General features: G+C 42.4%; 1 protein-coding gene across 1 annotated transcript in view; it reads left to right on the forward strand.

Moving 5' to 3' along the window:
• Nucleotides 1-10,488: 10,488 nt before the first annotated feature.
• The window catches only part of LOC124484773 (potassium/sodium hyperpolarization-activated cyclic nucleotide-gated channel 1), a 50,579-nt gene continuing 42,640 nt past the window's right edge, over nt 10,489-18,427 (forward strand). Inside the window, exons 1-2 of the mRNA XM_047045866.1 lie at nt 10,489-10,947; nt 16,180-16,603. Of these exons, the coding sequence (XP_046901822.1) occupies nt 10,592-10,947; nt 16,180-16,603 (780 nt within the window). The 5' untranslated portion in view covers nt 10,489-10,591. The remainder of the gene's footprint in view (nt 10,948-16,179; nt 16,604-18,427) is intronic.

The raw sequence follows: 18,427 nt of genomic DNA on the forward strand, positions 1-18,427 counted from the left end.
TCTGATAGGAAAGTGTCTCCTCTTCAATGAGTTATAGCTGCAATTCCATAGAGAGCCTGGAAAATAGTGGTAAAGGGCCTCTGTACTGTAATGCTATCATATACTTTATTTTCTCTGTAAACCTATTATCATTTAGCTAATTGTATAGATTGGATGATTGGTTGGAGTTTGAGGATGATTTTTCAAGGTTGTTCCAATGCAAGATGAGAGAGCAGTAGAATAGACTAAGATATATCCCTCACAAAGGTGGTGTGTGTGGATGAAGGAGAGTAAGAGTGGAGGAGAAAGAAAGGCAGGCATGCATTTAGCCATGGATGACAGGGTCTCTTATTACCTTGAAAGTGAGATGTGTTGCAAGAGGAGAGGAAAAACAAAACAAGGCCATTGTCCCACTTTCTTAACTCTCCCGACAGGGTTCAGCTAAATGAAACTACTGACCCAAGTTAGTTATACTGTCAGCTTTATAACTATCAACAGCAAAACGTGACACTTTGATCCAGCAGCCTGGACATACAGATCTGTACCACAAACCCCCCTTCAGCCCTAGCCCCCCTGCACATTGACATTCTCACTGATCCTGATTCTCACTGAATATTTCTATTGAAATATTCTTCAAGCTCGTGGCAAAATCTAAACCCACTAATATGCTTCTTGACCCCCTTCCTTCTTGAAGAAGTTTCAACATTTCTATTATTAGACCACTGTCTGCAAAATACTGTTACTGAATCAATTGTATCTGGCATGAATTGCATAAATCTCTGCAATCTGGCCCTGCCAGAAACAACTTGAAGGAAAGCTTCTAAACGGCTGCTTCTCTTCCTTCCTTCCTTCCTTCCTTCCTTCCTTCCTTCTCTCTTTTCAGTTGCTTTTTTCTCTCTGTGTTGACATACAATTTATACTATTGTATATGTATGTTGTATGTTTCATATTGCCAATAGATTTGTTTTGGACAACACTTGGAATCCCAATGCTCTTACATCAAATATTTTCATCAGAGAATAAATAATTCCATGAACTACTTCCATTTTTAATAAGTTCCTTTTGTTTTGAAGCTGCTATCCACAAAGGTCTACTACATTTTGAATGTTGGATTTCCACAGTGGAAGATTAGTTCTTCTGACTGTGAACTTCTCTCAACCTTAGACAACATTTATTTTCCACATTTCTTTTGCAACAACGTCCATCCTTACAGAGGGGCAGTGGCCTGTTGGTACATCTGCAGATCCTAGAGACCTTCTATTAATGAACCTCCCTTTCCTGCCTTCCATCCCATGACTACGTAGTCAAGGTAATAGTCCCTGACATTCCAAAGAGCAGGGTGACATCATTGCAATCTCAAATGAAAGGAGCGGGAGAGGGAGGGATAATCACAGGCAATCACAGTCACGTACTGTATGATAAATATGGCCCACTTCAAGCACGCTGGGGGCTGCCTCATGATCTCAGCAAGCTAATGTTGCACAACCAGGAAGTAATGTGGCTTAGCAGATAATTGCAGGGAGCTAATGAATTAAACGCTGATGAGCTCCCATTATTTAGAATGCCATCCCGTTCAGAACTACCTCATGTCCTTCTCCTCCAACATACAGAGACAGACACTGATGCCTGCTCAAGGTAAGCAGCCAAGAAGCAGGAACGGCTCTCTACCTGTCCACCTCCAGGGAGATTGTCACACAAAGACTGTGACATAGATTCATGTTGATCGTTATTCTTTAGCTGTTTGCTCCGAGATTGCCAGCCAACCTAAAAGTGTCTGGACACTAGGTAAGTGAGAAAAATGCTCGACATTAACTTTTCCCCTGGAGGAGGCCATATCCATTCCTCAAGCATGGATTTCTTCAATGTGCATATCATATGTAACTTAGTTAGCAGAGCATAGCCAAGACTTTGAGTCTGTATCCCATATAAGTTATACCCTACTGTACAAGTACATGCTGCCAACCTGCCCCCACTGTAAATGCAATAGGAAATATATACAACTAGGACCCTGAAAGATCTTTCATAACGAAGCAAGAACCATTATTTCAATTTTTAATGTCTATTTTTTATACTGCCAGTATTTTACAGTAAATTCAACAGATCTTTTTTACAGAGAGCAAACAACTATTTGGGACTAGGAAAAAGGCCTATATGGTAACACATTCAGTATAGCATACCATAATGCCTATGATGTCATCACCATATTTTTACAATGAAATTCAGGCATCCACAGCGGCCAGTCATTCACTGTAAATTCAACAGATTCCTTTTTACTGAGGAGGTTCACAGCATAGTGATCCTCAAAGTTGACGTGCTGTTTGATGACTGAGCACAGAACTTGACACCTGGTATAGAGCTAAATAGTGTTGTTGAGTAAATGTCAAGTCTAACAATGTCAAGCATAATGAGCTAAGTGAATCATTAGCCATTGATTCATTAATGTGGGATCGAACTAGAGAGCTTGTCAATGGAGGGCACCTGAATCATTTATTAGGCTGTGAGACTCAAAGGCTTTAACCTGGATTCAAAGCTTTGTCTAGACCTGGTTTGGGCTAAAATAACGGGGAATGCCAGGGAAGGGACGTTTCAAGCTAGTTTTCACAGAGCAGCTGTTGACAATCGTTACAAAAACACTTTTCAAACTTTTTTTTACAAAAGGAAAACAAATGGGACAGAAACAAGCCTTCCCAGCACTTAGGTAGAGCGTCCGACTACCATCCCTCTCCCTAAGTGACTTTCTAAACTGCTGAAAAGGGGAGACAAATCTGTGCACCCCACCCTCGGACTTGCCCATTTAACAAAAACAGTGATTTCTATTTTTCTTAGAATAGCTTTATACGGTCTTTAAATGGGAACCATATACTATTTTTGTGAAACATGAACAATACTCAGATTTTTCTTTAGGATTGACAACTGATTGTCAGGTGATATGGCTGTCGTCACTTTTAGATTCGTATCTCAGCTTCTGATACTGGCGGATGAATGTTACATTCCATTTAGAGTGTCACTGCTGCAGACAGGACAGTAAGTAATACGCAATCAACCATAACAATTCAGTCACTACTCATCTTACATTTAAAGAGAAACTGACCATTAAAACGTTTTCATGGACCCAGCAGTCTCTTCCAGGACTTAAAGACTAAGGCAGGTCATTAGAGTATAACACAATTTCAGGAAAGCATGTGTTCATCCATAGAAAATTCCCATGGCGCTATGCCCCTGTTATACTTGGCAAACACCCCCAGTATCAGTGTACACTTTTCTTTTATTTTGTGCAGAAAATGACCGCTTGGCAGATGAACAAAGTGAAGCCAAACTAGGTCAAGAAAAAGCCTGATTTTGCAGTTGGCTCTCTGCCAGGCACAGCACCTTGTTTTTTCTTTGACAGAGCTGACGGAAAATAAATAATCATTCATGTTTCATTTTTAGGATCCCATGAAATCACTCAGATCTATGCATGCAATGCTTTGTATTATTGCACTGCACTGAACCAGCTTAGAACATCTTGAATCTTTCTCTCAGTTTGTCTCTGCCCTCCACTCTGTGTTTGTGCATCCTTCATTCTGTCTCCCTTTCACACACTCTCTCTCTATTGCTCTGTGTGTCTCTCCTTCCCTATCCATCTCCCTCCCCTCTCTTTGTCCCTCCAGATCCCCCCCACCACTTTCTATCTCCCCCCACCCTCCCTCTTTTATCACTTACCTCCCTACGTTCCTGCTCTCAGTCTATCTGTCTGACTATCTGCCTGGCTGCCTGCCTGTCTCTACACCTCTGTCTCTGTCTCTGTCTCTGTCTCTGTCTCTGTCTCTCTGTCTGTCTCTCTCTCTCTCTCTCTCTCTCTCTCTCTCTCTCTCTCTCTCTCTCTCTCTCTCTCTCTCTCTCTCTCTCTCTCTCTCTCTCTCTCTCTCTCTCTCTCTCTCCTCCATATCCCTGGCAGCCCCACCTGCTCTCAGACAGTGATGAATCGCCGACAACACCTGCATAACCTTCCAGTCGCCACCCCACTGGCTTCAGGCCAGACATTGCGCAATCCCTGTTTTCTATTCCTTTTGATGTCAAAAATTGTTCTAAGCCAAGGAGCCCTGGTTTGGAGCTTCCTGTGCTTCAAAGAGTGGCATACTTGTATTACAGTATACCCTCTTGATAACAAACATATTCTGATCAATTTCAACATTGCCATAATCTTCCTTGACAACCATTAAGGTCAACCGTAGGATTCTGTGTCTGAAGAGAGACCAGCTGGAAAGAAAAACCTAATGGTCAATAACACTGAAGATAGATCCCAGCAAGGCAAAAAAGGCTAAACCTTGTACCAAGAACACTTAAGAGTAATCAATAGATGGGATAATGTTATAATGACAATCAGTAATAGTTGTGCTTAGTCAATACAGTCCACGACAAGAGAGAGTTCCATCCGTGGGTATAAGAACTGGTAACTCCAGGAGCCACGGCAAGAGCCCTCCATGTTTCTTAATTATCTTATGCTTGACTCACTTACTTACGCAGAGTCCAGTTCATAGCCCAATTCACCGTTTACAAGCATGCAATGTCCGAATGATCAACCGACTCGGGCCGAGTTATCTCGGGGTGTCGATCGGATCGCAATCGGACCGCAATTATTCGAACAAAGGTGTTTACAAGAAAGGGATTATTTTATTTCAGTCCAAATAAGACAGTAATTCGAATCCATGCAACCACGGTGAGTGTTTCTTTAGAAACTGCTTTCATTAGAAACTGTCCTAAATGCGCATGAACAATACATGAAGTCCTTAACAATTAGAATTAAGTTCCACTGTGGACCAAACTATGTGTTACTGGAAAGAATTGCAAAAGACTTCTCTGTTTGATTCATCATGTGCAAATACAAGGCGGTTATGTGATTATTATCATGCGTCAGTATCATGTTAACACCATGATTATGCAAAACAGCTATTATTTTAACTATGAATGTGGCATGCTCTAGATGTTGCATCTACACTGCATCTAAAATGTAAATGAGTGAAACTGTATTAAGCCTTCCACCTAAACGGACTCTTCTTTGACAAGTGGGGTTTGTCATGTTTATTTTATTCACCAAGCCAGGACATTCAGTATAGTATGTTAATATATTCCAGAGTGTTTTTTTTCTTCATGTTTGCCCGCTGTGTGTGAAATGTATAATCAAGGCTGAACCATGTTGGTTCTTTGTGGTGAGGGCCCAGTGTGTGATAATGAGCTAAGCTTCAGGGAACATCCGGCTTTTGAGAGGTTCAACCTTGTAATGGTGCTGAGGCAGCAGACTGGGTCTCCAGGGAGGCCTTCTGTGGAGATGGGGGGCGAGACAGGGGACAACCGGGAAAGAGGGGACACGGGACAAACAGGAGACAAAGGGAAGGAGAGGAGATGACCGGAGAAGACAAGAGGAAACAAGCAACAGCAAGATGAGGAAAGCTCAGCAGGAGGAGGAAAAATAGGGTGACTGACACGGGGGGGAATGGGCAGGAGGTTTTGGAGAAGGTAGATTGGGTCATGTCCTTAACCAGAGTTACACAAAGCCCCCACAAGCCATCCTTCATAAATACACGACAGCACCCTGCTACTGAACGACATGCAACACCACACAGAAAAGTACAAAATGAACCAAACATATCATCCCTTCTGAAACCCTCTCTGGCAAATCTACTGTCTGTGCTGTCGGTGGCTGCAGCACTTCAGATCGTCGAGGATTACTGTGGGATTTTGCGAACAGCCACGGAAATCTAAGGCTTTTCACATTTTACAGTTTGATTTTTTGATCCTTCATAATTACTAGTTAGATCGCTCTGAAGATCTCACTGTGTGTCTACTTAACGTACCAATGCTGTAGTTTTGTTTTGGTTTATTTTCCTGGCTACTTTCCTTGGTCTCATTAACAGTGTAGTGTTGACCTTTAAATCTTATGGTAGTAATTTGACAACAGTTTCTGAGGCAAATGGGCTTCATTGGCTTAAGTACAGGACAATGTCATAGTGGGATATTTCAACAAGCTGTTAATGATGAATGACTTTCATGGTCTTTTTTGCCATTGACTAATACTCTGTGAAAAGTTCAACCATCCTTGTTCAACCTGGAAAATGTAATCAGACAGGGGTTCCTGTAGAGCTAAGAACAATCTTTGATATCAACAAAGTGAGACACTGTGTGGTATCCTGTTCACTTGGGATTGTGAACACTGACTACAGAGGGATTAGCACCATATCGACTGTCCTGAAACAACCCTGCAACCAACCTTGTCCTTTCTCCGTCTTGCTGTCTCTCTATTATTTAGTATGCCAATATTGTATATCTATTTCTTTCTTTCTCTTTCGCACCTTTTTTTCTCTCTTGTTTTCTTTTCCCTCCCGTTATTCCCTCTCCTTTGTTTCTGTGAGCTCCAACACACACACCAGACTAACATTAGACAATAATATCATGATACCATTCTGGTACATGTTACACATTGTTACACTGACTCTCTATGCAGGCAGACCTTCAGGTCTGCCTTTGCACACATGCTGCTTCTTGACCTCACTGTTAGGTTGAACCAACCAACCATGACATTGAATACCTCCCACCGCCAACATACCCACACACACACATTAATGAAGTATCACAGGCTACCTGGGGAGGTTCAAGGTTTCAATTGATGTATTAAGGTCAGTTCAAAGTATTGTAGTGCATGGAGTTTACCCTTGTGCGCACAATGTCAGTGCATGTGAGTTTTTCAGGCTACCATCCTACCAGCCATTTATCAAAAACAGTTTGTCCGTATTTACCTCTTCTATCTCCCTATAATGATTCATAAGGTACATTCCCAAGCAGTCCAAGTGTGTGCCATCTTTGTTGCTTGGCTTTTTTCTTGTCTCTCTATTCCCCCATGTTCTACACTGGCTCATGTTAGGTTGAGGTTATAAGCCGACTGCAAACTCTTGAGTCAGCAAGGCATGGCCACTCCTCTGCCCCTCTCTACGTCAGTGTACAGATGCACAACCCATCAGAGGATCAACTCAAGTGGCAGTAAATCCACGACTAAAAATATTTGTCAATCCTTAGGATTTACTACGCTTAGCAATTGGACACCATGTATGTGTTGAATCTAGAGTTAAGCAGTGAAAGACTATCGGGGCATCAAATCCACACCTGATCCTCCTTTTCCTCTGTCTAGGCAGGACTGTCTGTCTCATGGTGAGGATCTCACCAGGGCGTTGTCTACGCAGGACTGTCCGTTTAAGCTTACCTGACCTCAGGCTTCTTTCTTTTCCATTGATCCTCCTCACCTCTTGGCTGAGACCTACTTGTAATTGTACTGAGTCACCGTAAATTGCATCAAAATAATAGAATACAAATGTCAATCAATTTATATTTTGGGCATAGTTACAGTATGCTTGAAAGTCCTAATCAATAACAAATGGAAACTAAATCAAAAAACCTATACACACAATGGTTTACATCTACCTAACACATTTTTTTAAGAATTCATTGTACACTGCAGCTTTACAGATTGTCAACGGTTCACTCATCTCAATGATGGAACTCTTTAATCACACTGTAATTGACGCAGATGCTGTTGGCTTAGCTAATAGTTTGATGCCATCAGATGGAAGTCTGAACCATGGGCAGGAAACCAGTCAGCCAGACAGTTTAGGTTCAGCCTACGGCTGTGTATGGGGATGTTTAACCAGGAAAATAAATACAATAAACAATTATTTTTAATAACAACAATTACATCAACCACATTCACACTCACCACATTAGCCATTATCCTCACTCAAATGTGACCTTTAGAAACAATTTGAAAAGTGTTTGTGTGACAGATGAGACATACAGTCTGGAACTTGAACAAACAAGTGTTCTAGAAATGTGATAACAACTTAGAATGATGGCATTTTCTGACAGCAGTTTTTTCTTTCTAAAGATCACACCTGAGGTTTAGAATGCTTATATTGAAAAAAGCAGTGTCTCCTTGAACACTGTTTGTTGTCAGGGGTAAATGTTAAAAAAGGATATATGTTGAATGACTTGCAAAAAAGCAAGGTAGCCATTTTGTAACACAATTCGGCCATTCTGTAGCTAGCTGGATCTATTTGTGGCATGCCCAATGCCTGGCATCTCTAGGGCATGTAATGTTTCATGTCTAGATGAGGTATTGACTGCAAGCAGAGACGACGGAATGTAACTTAATAATAGGCATTCTCTAGTCTCTTCTGGGCCTATGAGAGAGCTGGAAAGAACAACCACACAGGAAGCAGGTTATTTGGGTAGTCATATTTTTTCCACGTATTTATAATCACATTATGCCTTATCAATTTGCTTGTCATAACACCATTCTGTTGACTGATCTCAGCAAGCCCTAAAAAGATCACACTACATTTGGAGCAAAATCTTATGGTTTAGTCCCCTCAAAGAGCATACTGTCATTGTTTAACACACTATTTATTGCAACTACAGCATTCATTTTAATTGTGGCTTGTCATATTTTATCTTACACAGTAGCTTGGAATGGATGTGCCCTTTTATAGCCTCAGATGACATCTTGGAGTCAACAGCAAAAACATGACATGTGGCACATGAAAGAGACTCAGTCAGTCAAATGAGGTTTGAGACCGTTATATTTCCCCGCACATTTCATTCTGTTTCGTTTTGTCCCGGACACGTGAGTGGCCAGACTGGGATTTGCACTTTGGTTAATTTCAGTATTACTTTTAGCCATAACTTACGCAATGTGTCTATTCTCTCTCCTCTCTGCCTCCCCATCTCCCTTTCCCCCTCTCTCCTGTTAACTGAAGTTACACAAGCATCCTGTTGGGGAAACAGTTGGCATGCAAATTAATCCACCCCCAATCCCAGAGGAGAGAGCGAGAGACAACACACACACAGAAAAATCAAGGGATGTCTGTTTACATTACGATAGCCTTGGGATTCTTACGTAATGATCCTCTTTAGAAATGCCCACCACATATGAAAGCAAATTCCCTGACTCTCTGGTATGGAACTTGCCCAGACAGCTGGAGCATGGAGAACATGGTGTAGCTTCGTGTGGAGTCACTGCTCTGGAGGGAGATGATCTCCAATCTGCTTCAACCAATAGAATATGGACACGCAAATCCTTAGTCCTTACTGTATAAATGACATTGAAATCCTGAAATGTTTTTTTTTGTTATAGATGATTAATCCAAACCTTAGCAGTATAGCAAGGATTACAGCATTATAGTAGGGGCTATATAGACTATTTGTCCATATAAAGTATTAGTTTGAGTTTGTCTGTAAAAAATATCAATAAACTGTTTGTCTGACCTTTGTCAATTCTCATGCTCACTCTGCTGTTGCTGTTGACTGTATTTCTGTATTCAGTACAGAGAGCATCTGCTGGCCACTGTGTCTGTGGGCACATTTTCCAGGAGCAGGTTGTGTTGTGTCATGATGCCATCGGCAGCATGGACCATGTTTAAGAAGGGCCAGACTGGGGAAAGACTGGGGAAAGACTGGGGACAGACTGGGGACAGACTGGGGACAGACTGGGGAAAGACTGGGGACAGACTGGGGACAGACTGGGGACAGACTGGGGAAAGACTGGGGAAAGACTGGGGACAGACTGGGGAAAGACAGGGGAAAGACTGGGGAAAGACTGGGGACAGACTGGGGAAAGACTGGGGAAAGACCGGGGAAAGACTGGGGAAAGACTGGGGAAAGTTGGCTGGTGAGGGTGCCCACGGGGGACAAGCATCCATCCATCCATCATACCTCGCTCCATCTTAGTGCCAGCATAAAGCATCCTGATGTATGAGGTGCCCTCAGAAACAAAAGCCAGTCCAACTCTGCTCTAAAAATCTACTGTACTCATTTTCTCTGAATGACAAGCACAGAGCCCATGGAGAGTCGAGCAGGCAAAAACCATGTGCTACTGAGGCGGTTGGTGAGCCAAGATGTGGTAGAGTGGGTGGCTGACGGCTGCAGACTTGTATTTCCTCCCTGACTTTCTGTTCTTTAGCTCGGTGAGACAGCACAGTACTATAGGGGAGTCAGACACATGGAAGTGTGCATGTGGGAACAGTTTCAGATTATATTTGCACCGCTTTAAAACTGTCAAATCTATTTATCATACACAAATCCCAATGCAAAGTTGATGTTTAGGATATCCATCTGATAGAGACGCCAGGTGTGAAAAAGTTTCCTGAGGATGATCAATGCTGAGCTTTCTCTCTAGAATAGCAACATTTATTTAGTCTTACTGACTTAAGGTATGTTAGGTTTTTTTATCGACAGAAAATTATTAACTGAAAAGATAAATCTAAGAAAATGTTAGGGTGGGAGGGGGGGGGGGGCGATAAGCCACATTATGGAAATTAGGTGCACGAGCCTGTGCCAGTTAAACCGCAGTGCCGCGCGAACTAGGCGCTGAATGTTAAAACCCAGCCAGTCGGTAGAGGGCGGTAACCCAAGAAACCTGATCCGCCAGGTTCACCGGGAGTCTGTCTCAGTTTGCAGCATTCACAGAGCAGGCAGCGTAGCTGAGCAGTTGAAGGACATCAAATGAAACAGGGGAGCTTACAGCGGGTCCTGTTGAGTTTTGCGCGTAGCCTGTCCTCCGAAACAGGAGACAGTACGTTTTAAAAACATGGAAGACAAATCGAATTCGTTCGCCAGCAACAAGGAGGAGAAAGCGGATGGGAATAATGTATTTCAGAGGCAAGACTCGATACAGAAAAATAATATGGGGAGCCAGAACATGAAAGACCACGGAAACTCGGTGTCATTTAAGGGGGAACGGGAGGAAGCCATGGTCGGGTTCGACGATTTGGATGGGGGATCCAGGCCATATGGGTTTATGCAGCGACAATTTGGGGCTATGATGCAGCCCGGTGTCAATAAGTTCTCCCTGCGAATGTTCGGGAGTCAGAAAGCCGTGGAGAAAGAGCAAGAAAGGGTTCAAACGGCTGGATACTGGATCATTCATCCCTATAGCGATTTTAGGTAAGGAGTGGAAAGTCACCTTCTCTCTCTTCTTCCCATGCCCATGTCACCCCACTCATGTCCGCAAAACACCACCACCTCACATCTACTCTCTCTCATCAGCGCGCGCACGCATCGCCCTCAAGCGCATAGGCTAATCTAGTCCTGTATTCAAGCAATTACAAGGAAGTGATCGTGTAACCATTCACATTGTGATCGTGTATCTATTTTTCATTGAAGGATTTTCATTATCTTTAAGTGGAACAAAGAAAAATATGACTAAGCGAGATGTCCTTGGAAAAGGGATGGTGAATGTCACGAGTTAAACACAGACATACTAATTGCTTCACCACAACACAGATGAGATGGTCTTCATTGCAACATGTTAGGTTCCTTAAACCGATCACCGGTTCTTCACAAAAACATGTGGTACATAATGAATGTAAACATTTCAATAGCAGCCTTGCCTGCAAGAATGAGACGACGATCAATGAGAATGGCCTCTCAGAAAAAATTAATGCGGTAAATTCTGAATGCTCATAGACGTTAAAACCGTATGGCTAAATATGTCCGTCAAATTAATAGGTAAAATATAACAGCTATGGAATTTTGTTCAGTTATAGACGGGAGATCAATGAATGAATAGGTACAATTAAATGCAAAAAATGAACGTAGACTAGCCTACATCACATAATAAACGTAAAGGAATGTGATCGGTTCTAAGCGAATTAACACAGTACAAGAGTTCATCTCAATCTTTATTGTTTCTCTTTACTGATAGTTTTGGGGTATTCGCTATAGGCTACTGTTTAATAGTGTTTCGTCAGGTCCTGTTTTTGCGCTATAATATTACCAATCTTTCTTGGCAACTTGGCCTAACATCACGTCCACATTGACTATTTCATATTTCCGCATTGACAGAGCAGGGATATAGCGCAAACACAAACATTGAATAGCCTTTTAAATTGCATAGAGTGATTAATTTGGGGGTTTCAAATATAATGAAGAAATAATTAATGTGTCCATGTTTGACGTTAGACATGCGCGTAAATCAACATTCCAGGTACGCTTCACAACCAGTGGCCTACGTATTAGGCAGCTCGTCTTGTTGTGCCTTTTCCTTTTGTGTCCCCTGGCACAGTTTGATGGTGACACCCCATTTTAATGCCCCGAGTCCTGAGGCTTGTTGATTTCTAATTTAACTCGTCGCTGTCCAGGGTGCTGAACTGCTGCTCAGCCTTTGCTTCTGTAGACGAAGACGCTTATGCAATCGGATATCAAATTCCATAAGCAAACCGATGGGTATTGGTCACAGTAACTGTCTCAAAACCAGCGCTTGAATTAAGTTCTGCCAAGCACCAGTATCTAAAATACAACATAAGTTAGGCAATATTAAGATATGAAATCTCAATTGAGCGCCATTCCTTTAAGACATGATGGTATACTTTTTGTTTTACCTGGCACCATTTGTTTTGCCTGACAAGAAGCATGTACTGACCAGCTGGACTAATTGGCTAAATAACACTATACTCATATCAAACAAGTGTATAGAAACCTCATTTAGCTAAATGTTGTGCAATATCAAATGCAATTACAGTATTCAAATTGGGAAAAGAAGGTGATCCGGGATTAGGGTTAAAACACGACAGTCAATAAGATTACAGTGGCCCAACACAATTATGTAAGCAGATCCACCTTTCAAGAACAAATCCTAAGGACAAGTTCAAACTACTCTGGCAAAAGGGATGGCAACTGAGTGGTTATTAAATAGATAACTTTAAGATGTTCTTTAAAGATCTGATAGACTGCTTAGTGACTGACTGATAATGCATGTTGAGGTCCAGGAATGTAGTTTGAATGTATTGCAAGTCACAAGTGGCAGACATGAGACATGTTTATTGACTATAGTTAAAGGGTTCATTTCCAGACAAACAAAACAACAACATCAAAATATATTTATATAAGTTATTCGATTACAGAATGAACTCTGAACACTCTGAACACGAAAAATGATTTCCGCTGGGCGAGTTGCTTTTCCTCTGTACGTCATGGACAGCGTTTCCCCTTCCTAAACTCACCCCACCTGCCCCCCCCACCCCCCAACGCCTGCACCTGTTCCCCACCCCCCCCACGCCCCCACCCCTTAACCGTGATGCACTCCCTTATTTTAACCTGTGACAACTTCCACTGGCAGAACATCAGAGGAAGTCTGTTTGCTGTGCATGGGGCCAGCATAAAGAAAGAACCCGATGACCATATCAGAACTCTGGTTTTGGGGCCTAAAGCACCATGTTGTTGAGCCATTCTAAACCGACACTACATGCTACAGTGCTACAGGATACACAAGGGCACACTTGCTTGGTGGGCCCTCCTGTTTGTAGCTTCAAGCATATGACTTTGTCTTTGTTATCAAGTCTGAGACGGTGTGTGCCAAGAATGATTGTATCCATGGTGTTATGTAACTTAGAAACGTCATCAGCACCGTTCTCTATGACAGCACACGGAACAAGTCTGTTCCAATATGTTCCTGACCAAAGCAAAATTAGATACTAGATACTGTGTCAATGTAAAACATAACACAATGACAGACACGTGAATGACACTGCAGTTCACGTGCGCTTTGTGGGGCCTCTGTTGTAACATCTGCAACCCAATATCCACCATATTCGTAATACAGAAGCTGTTGAAAGTTTAATGGCAGGTTAGTAATATTCATTATTCATAGATTTCAGTAAGGGCCTATTCCTGGCCTGGTGTGGCCATGGATATTTAGTTTTGGTTGAAAGTCTTTCATATAATTTCTTTAATTAGTCTGTTATATACCATAGCAGGCATCTTCTTTGTGTATTAGTATTGGTCAATCTTGATCACAATATCATTGAGCATCAAGCTACAATTTGAATTAGCCACCCCTTAAGAGGCAATTATGCCATAAAACGGTAATTAGTGCAAATCATCCTTTTAGTGTCAGCAACCAGATTGCGATACTTTCAAATCTGTTCAATGACAGAAATATTATTTAATATTAGTCTTATATTTACTGCAGACAGCTTTAAATCTCCCATGTGAATTTGAATGTTTTTCTCTTTCTCATTTACAAAGCACAACATTTATACTTGTAGGACAACATGTAACAACCATTTCGGGGTTCAATGTTGGGCTCTGCACAGGCTCGTTCAGGCTTATTGAAGGACTTCACACCACCTGTTGCTCGTTATTCATCAGCCCTGTCTTCTTCTTCACAAGACACAACAATGTCCTCACTTACATGTTGATGTTGAGAAACCCCATCTCTTCTGTGTCCAGCTCCCAGTCACGTTTGATATCCTGGTCTCAGCAGAGAGTTGCTGATGACACAGCGTACCGCAGCTGCGTTGAAAGACCTTGTGTTCAGTGTTTGTTTTTTTACGAGACAGACATGAGAACAAAGGACAGGGCATGTGTACGGGCGGTGACCCCGGGGGTTCTGGTAGGCGTCAGAAGTGACTGATGAGGGCACAGACCCCCACTTTCTCCGGGGCCAGCAGATCAAACAACAGGTCATGTGGTGTAGCAGGCCCACCTGTGACAAAGCTACGTCCCCAAAAAAATGACTCAGACAACATAGCAGGTATCCAGCCTCTGGTGATTCAGACATAAACTGACACCAGACTCCTGTATAAAGCCAACATCACTGTTGCCTGGTCATGGCTATCCTCCAGTATTATAACAGGAACTCCATAGATATTTATGTATTAATCATAATGATCTGTGTGACACCTACTGTGTAGGCTCAGCAATACTCCTTCACTGTGTGCTGAAGATCAGTCGGCCGTGTTATAAAGTGTTTTTTGCAGGATCAGACTTTTTCAGGAAAACGGAAGTGAGTCTCACTGTTGCTTTCATTGAAATGCTTGTTTGCCTCTTATTGACAGTCGGAATGTTGACTCATTTGGTTTGTTGATCTCCTTCTGTTGATCTCTATGCTGATGGTCTCAAAGTAGCCTCAAAGTATGAGAATCACGGCTCAATAACGATACGAAAGAGATATATCCTGGTGTCAAAAATATCTCACGTGGATATTATTACCAGCAAGATGTCCGTCGTTTAGTTGAAGTGCAGACGATTATCTGACACATGATCTTAGATATTTATAAAGCAAGGCCCTCTGCTTCATTTATTTAAACAGATCCATTACTGGCCAGCCAGCCACAGCATCTTACAGCGGCAGCTACTGACAGTGGCGTCAGCCGGGAGTTTTTAGAATGAGATAGGATTCCTGAAAGCATCTATTTTAGTTGATGGATGTTCACCGTTATCAGTGGCCGGGACATTTTGTGAAGATCTCCCCCGGCTGGGCGCCCATGAATCACTCCTGGCTCTGCTGATCACAAGACACAGCAGGCACATTAACACGCTCTGTCCCTCCCAGACCAGCAGAGCCTAGTCCTATCACAACCTACTTTAGCCAGCATCCCCACAGAGAAGAGTGGACTTATGTAGGGTAGTGGCTTATTCTCGAAAAAACCTAGTCGGCTCACATATCCAAGCCTACACATACCCGAGACAAATAGGTGGGTGACAGTAAGTCCATTTCACTGACAACCAGGTGAGACATTTCTCATCGTCAACATCGAGTAACATTTCTCATGGACGATACAGTACTGCAGATTAGAGCAACAACTCAAGGCAACAGAACAGAACCAAAACAGTTCAGTGTTGTTTCATTTTAGATCCGGGCTTTGTTGTTCCTGCCTCTTACTTGAGGTCTTAGTTGTTTACTGTCATTGAGAAAAAAAGGTTTTTGGATTTCCAGAGAACAGTGCTGGGAAATAGATAATTCAAAGATAAGCAGAGACTGTAGAGTCTGTCTGTTCTCTTGCATCTTTCTGACGTTCCCAGAATCTCATGAGCTGTCAGTTAACTGTTCCATGTTACAGAAATGAATCGAATGCAAAAATAGGGAAAGAGGAGCAGATCTCTTTGAAAGATGCCTTCATTTAATGTCAACATTAACTTCAATCTTTGTGATCTTCCTTGATGATCACATTCCCCCCGGCACAAATATATTTGTTTCAAATAGCGCATAGCAATAAAGTGGCAGTCATTTTATTGCAAACTGAAATCCATACATTACAATTTTAAGGTGTCAACATGTATACTCTGCCCAAGTCTGCATCTCATCACCGAAATACCCGACTTCCACACAGAGTATAGCACCCTCTACGAAACGCTGTTCCTCCTGTGACACCATGTTTGTTTGCATCTCTCCAGGTTCTACTGGGACTTGATAATGCTCATCATGATGATGGGAAATCTAATCATCATTCCTGTGGGAATAACCTTCTTCTCGGAGCAGACCACCACCACCTGGCTGGTGTTCAACGTTGCCTCAGACACCATCTTCCTGGTGGACCTGGTGATGAACTTTAGGACGGGGATTGTCAATGAGGAGAGCTCCGAGATCATCCTGGACCCCAAGATCATCAAGATGAACTACCTGAAGAGCTGGTTTGTGGTCGACTTCCTCTCCTCCATACCAGTGGATTATATCTTTCTAATAGTGGAAAAAGGGTTTGACTCTGAGGTGTACAAGACAGCCCGGGCTCTGCGCATTGTGAGGTTTACTAAAATCCTCAGTCTCCTCCGTCTGTTGAGACTCTCGCGACTTATCAGATATATCCATCAGTGGGAAGAGGTAAGGAAGACGTTGTGTGTGTCCGTGTCTGAGTATGTGGATGGCGGGCGGCGGGGGGGGTTGTGTTTGTTTTCACCCTCCTAATACATCGGCAGTAGGGCCTAAGCCCTGTAAGGTGTTTTCGAAGAAACCCCCTCTTGTGTTTGTAACTGAAACTCATTTGCTTGACCGACTAAAGGCTTATCTCGAGGTGAGTGTCAGTGACACCATCAGCTCCAGTCTAATGACATTTGAAATGTATGTTAAAAGTGGGGGTTTGTGAACTAAAAGGCATTATGCTCTCAATCGAAGCAGGGGCAGACAAGGTGGTGAAAATACATTTGTCTATGAACGATCGGAGGATGACAGAAAAAGAGTCACATTCGGTTGGGGGGGCGGGGGGGGGGCGTACTATACGAACGTGTCGGATGACGTAGTAGATCAGAAAGGTTGGTTGGTAGAGCAGAACTCCATTTCTTTTGGCCTTTCATTAGGTAGGTGTTTGAGCTCTCCATTTCTATGGGCACAGTGTTTCGCTTCATTGAACGTAGCCCTGAGCTGAGATGTAACCATTTTTGTCTTTCCGTTGATTCATTCCACACAGTGAGTCACATCGTTTACACGGTCTCCTCTTCTCCCTCTCATTCTCTCCCTTCCTCTCGTCTCCTCAATCACTGCCTGATCAATTCATCACACCATACTGCCAACTGTAATCTGAACACACTGAAAGCTAAACCAATTAGAAGTCTTGGAGGGCAACACGGGTATTCATTAGTGGTCAGAGGCATGCATCACAAATGTGTAAAGAAGAGATTGTCAAACCAGAGGAAATGTGGTGACATTAGATTTTGTTGGTTTTGGCATACAATAGATAAACAGCATAAAAAGAAGGAAGTTCATTTTTATTAATAGTCATGATTGTATCATTCCTGTTGCATGCTGGACTGTATGAAGTGGCAGGGGCGAAACATTTCTGTAAAATGTTCGCAAACCTTCCATGGTAAATTAAGATCTGGAATTTTGGAAATATTCCAAGTTGGAAGCTCAAAAGGAATATATGGGAATGAAAGGGAATTCATTGGAAATTTGGGGTAATATATACAAACTGTATCATATACGAACATAAATTAACAATTGTCTTTGGTCATAAGCAGACATGCACGCAAAAAAAATAAAATAAAAAAATAACAGATTTTTTTGAGAGTTGAACTTTAATCGAATATTGCATTAGAATGAAAATGTTTGACTGGAAATAGTCCTGCTCTAGTGTGCACGATTCTAGAAATTACCTGTCCATGCGATGGAGGAATGCACAGTGCATGCCGGGGGTGTGGCCTCATAGCCCTTGCAGTAAGTAGTGTGATGTGTGCATGTGATTAGGGAATGCACAGGGAATACATTTGCATTTAATCTGGTTGTTTTAACTAAGATTATGCTGGAAGATGTTTTATCCAACCACATTTAAATTCCCTGTTAGACTCTAACCTGCAATTGTGCAAACTTCCAGTTTATTCCCATAAATTCCCATTTATTCCAGCTAATTTCCATATTCCCGTTAATTCCCACGGAATGTTTCCAACTTTCAACCCTAGGTGGCAGTATGATTTTAGTAGCTAAACATGAACATAGCATTTGATTCTAAAGCTAATAGAATTACAATTATCATTTAGATTTCTTATGGCTGTTTGACACTTAGACAGAGCATTGGAAGTGACCCCTGTGATGTGGCGTTGCAGTTCACACACACACCACAACCTGCTGTGCCCTGCCTCTCTTGCAGCCTTGGGACTGCAGTCTCGTGTTCCTACTCCAGGTCTCAACTCTCGGCTGTGACAGATTGTCCCC

This window comes from Hypomesus transpacificus, chromosome 22 (genome assembly GCF_021917145.1).
Source record: "Hypomesus transpacificus isolate Combined female chromosome 22, fHypTra1, whole genome shotgun sequence".
NCBI lineage: Eukaryota > Metazoa > Chordata > Actinopteri > Osmeriformes > Osmeridae > Hypomesus > Hypomesus transpacificus.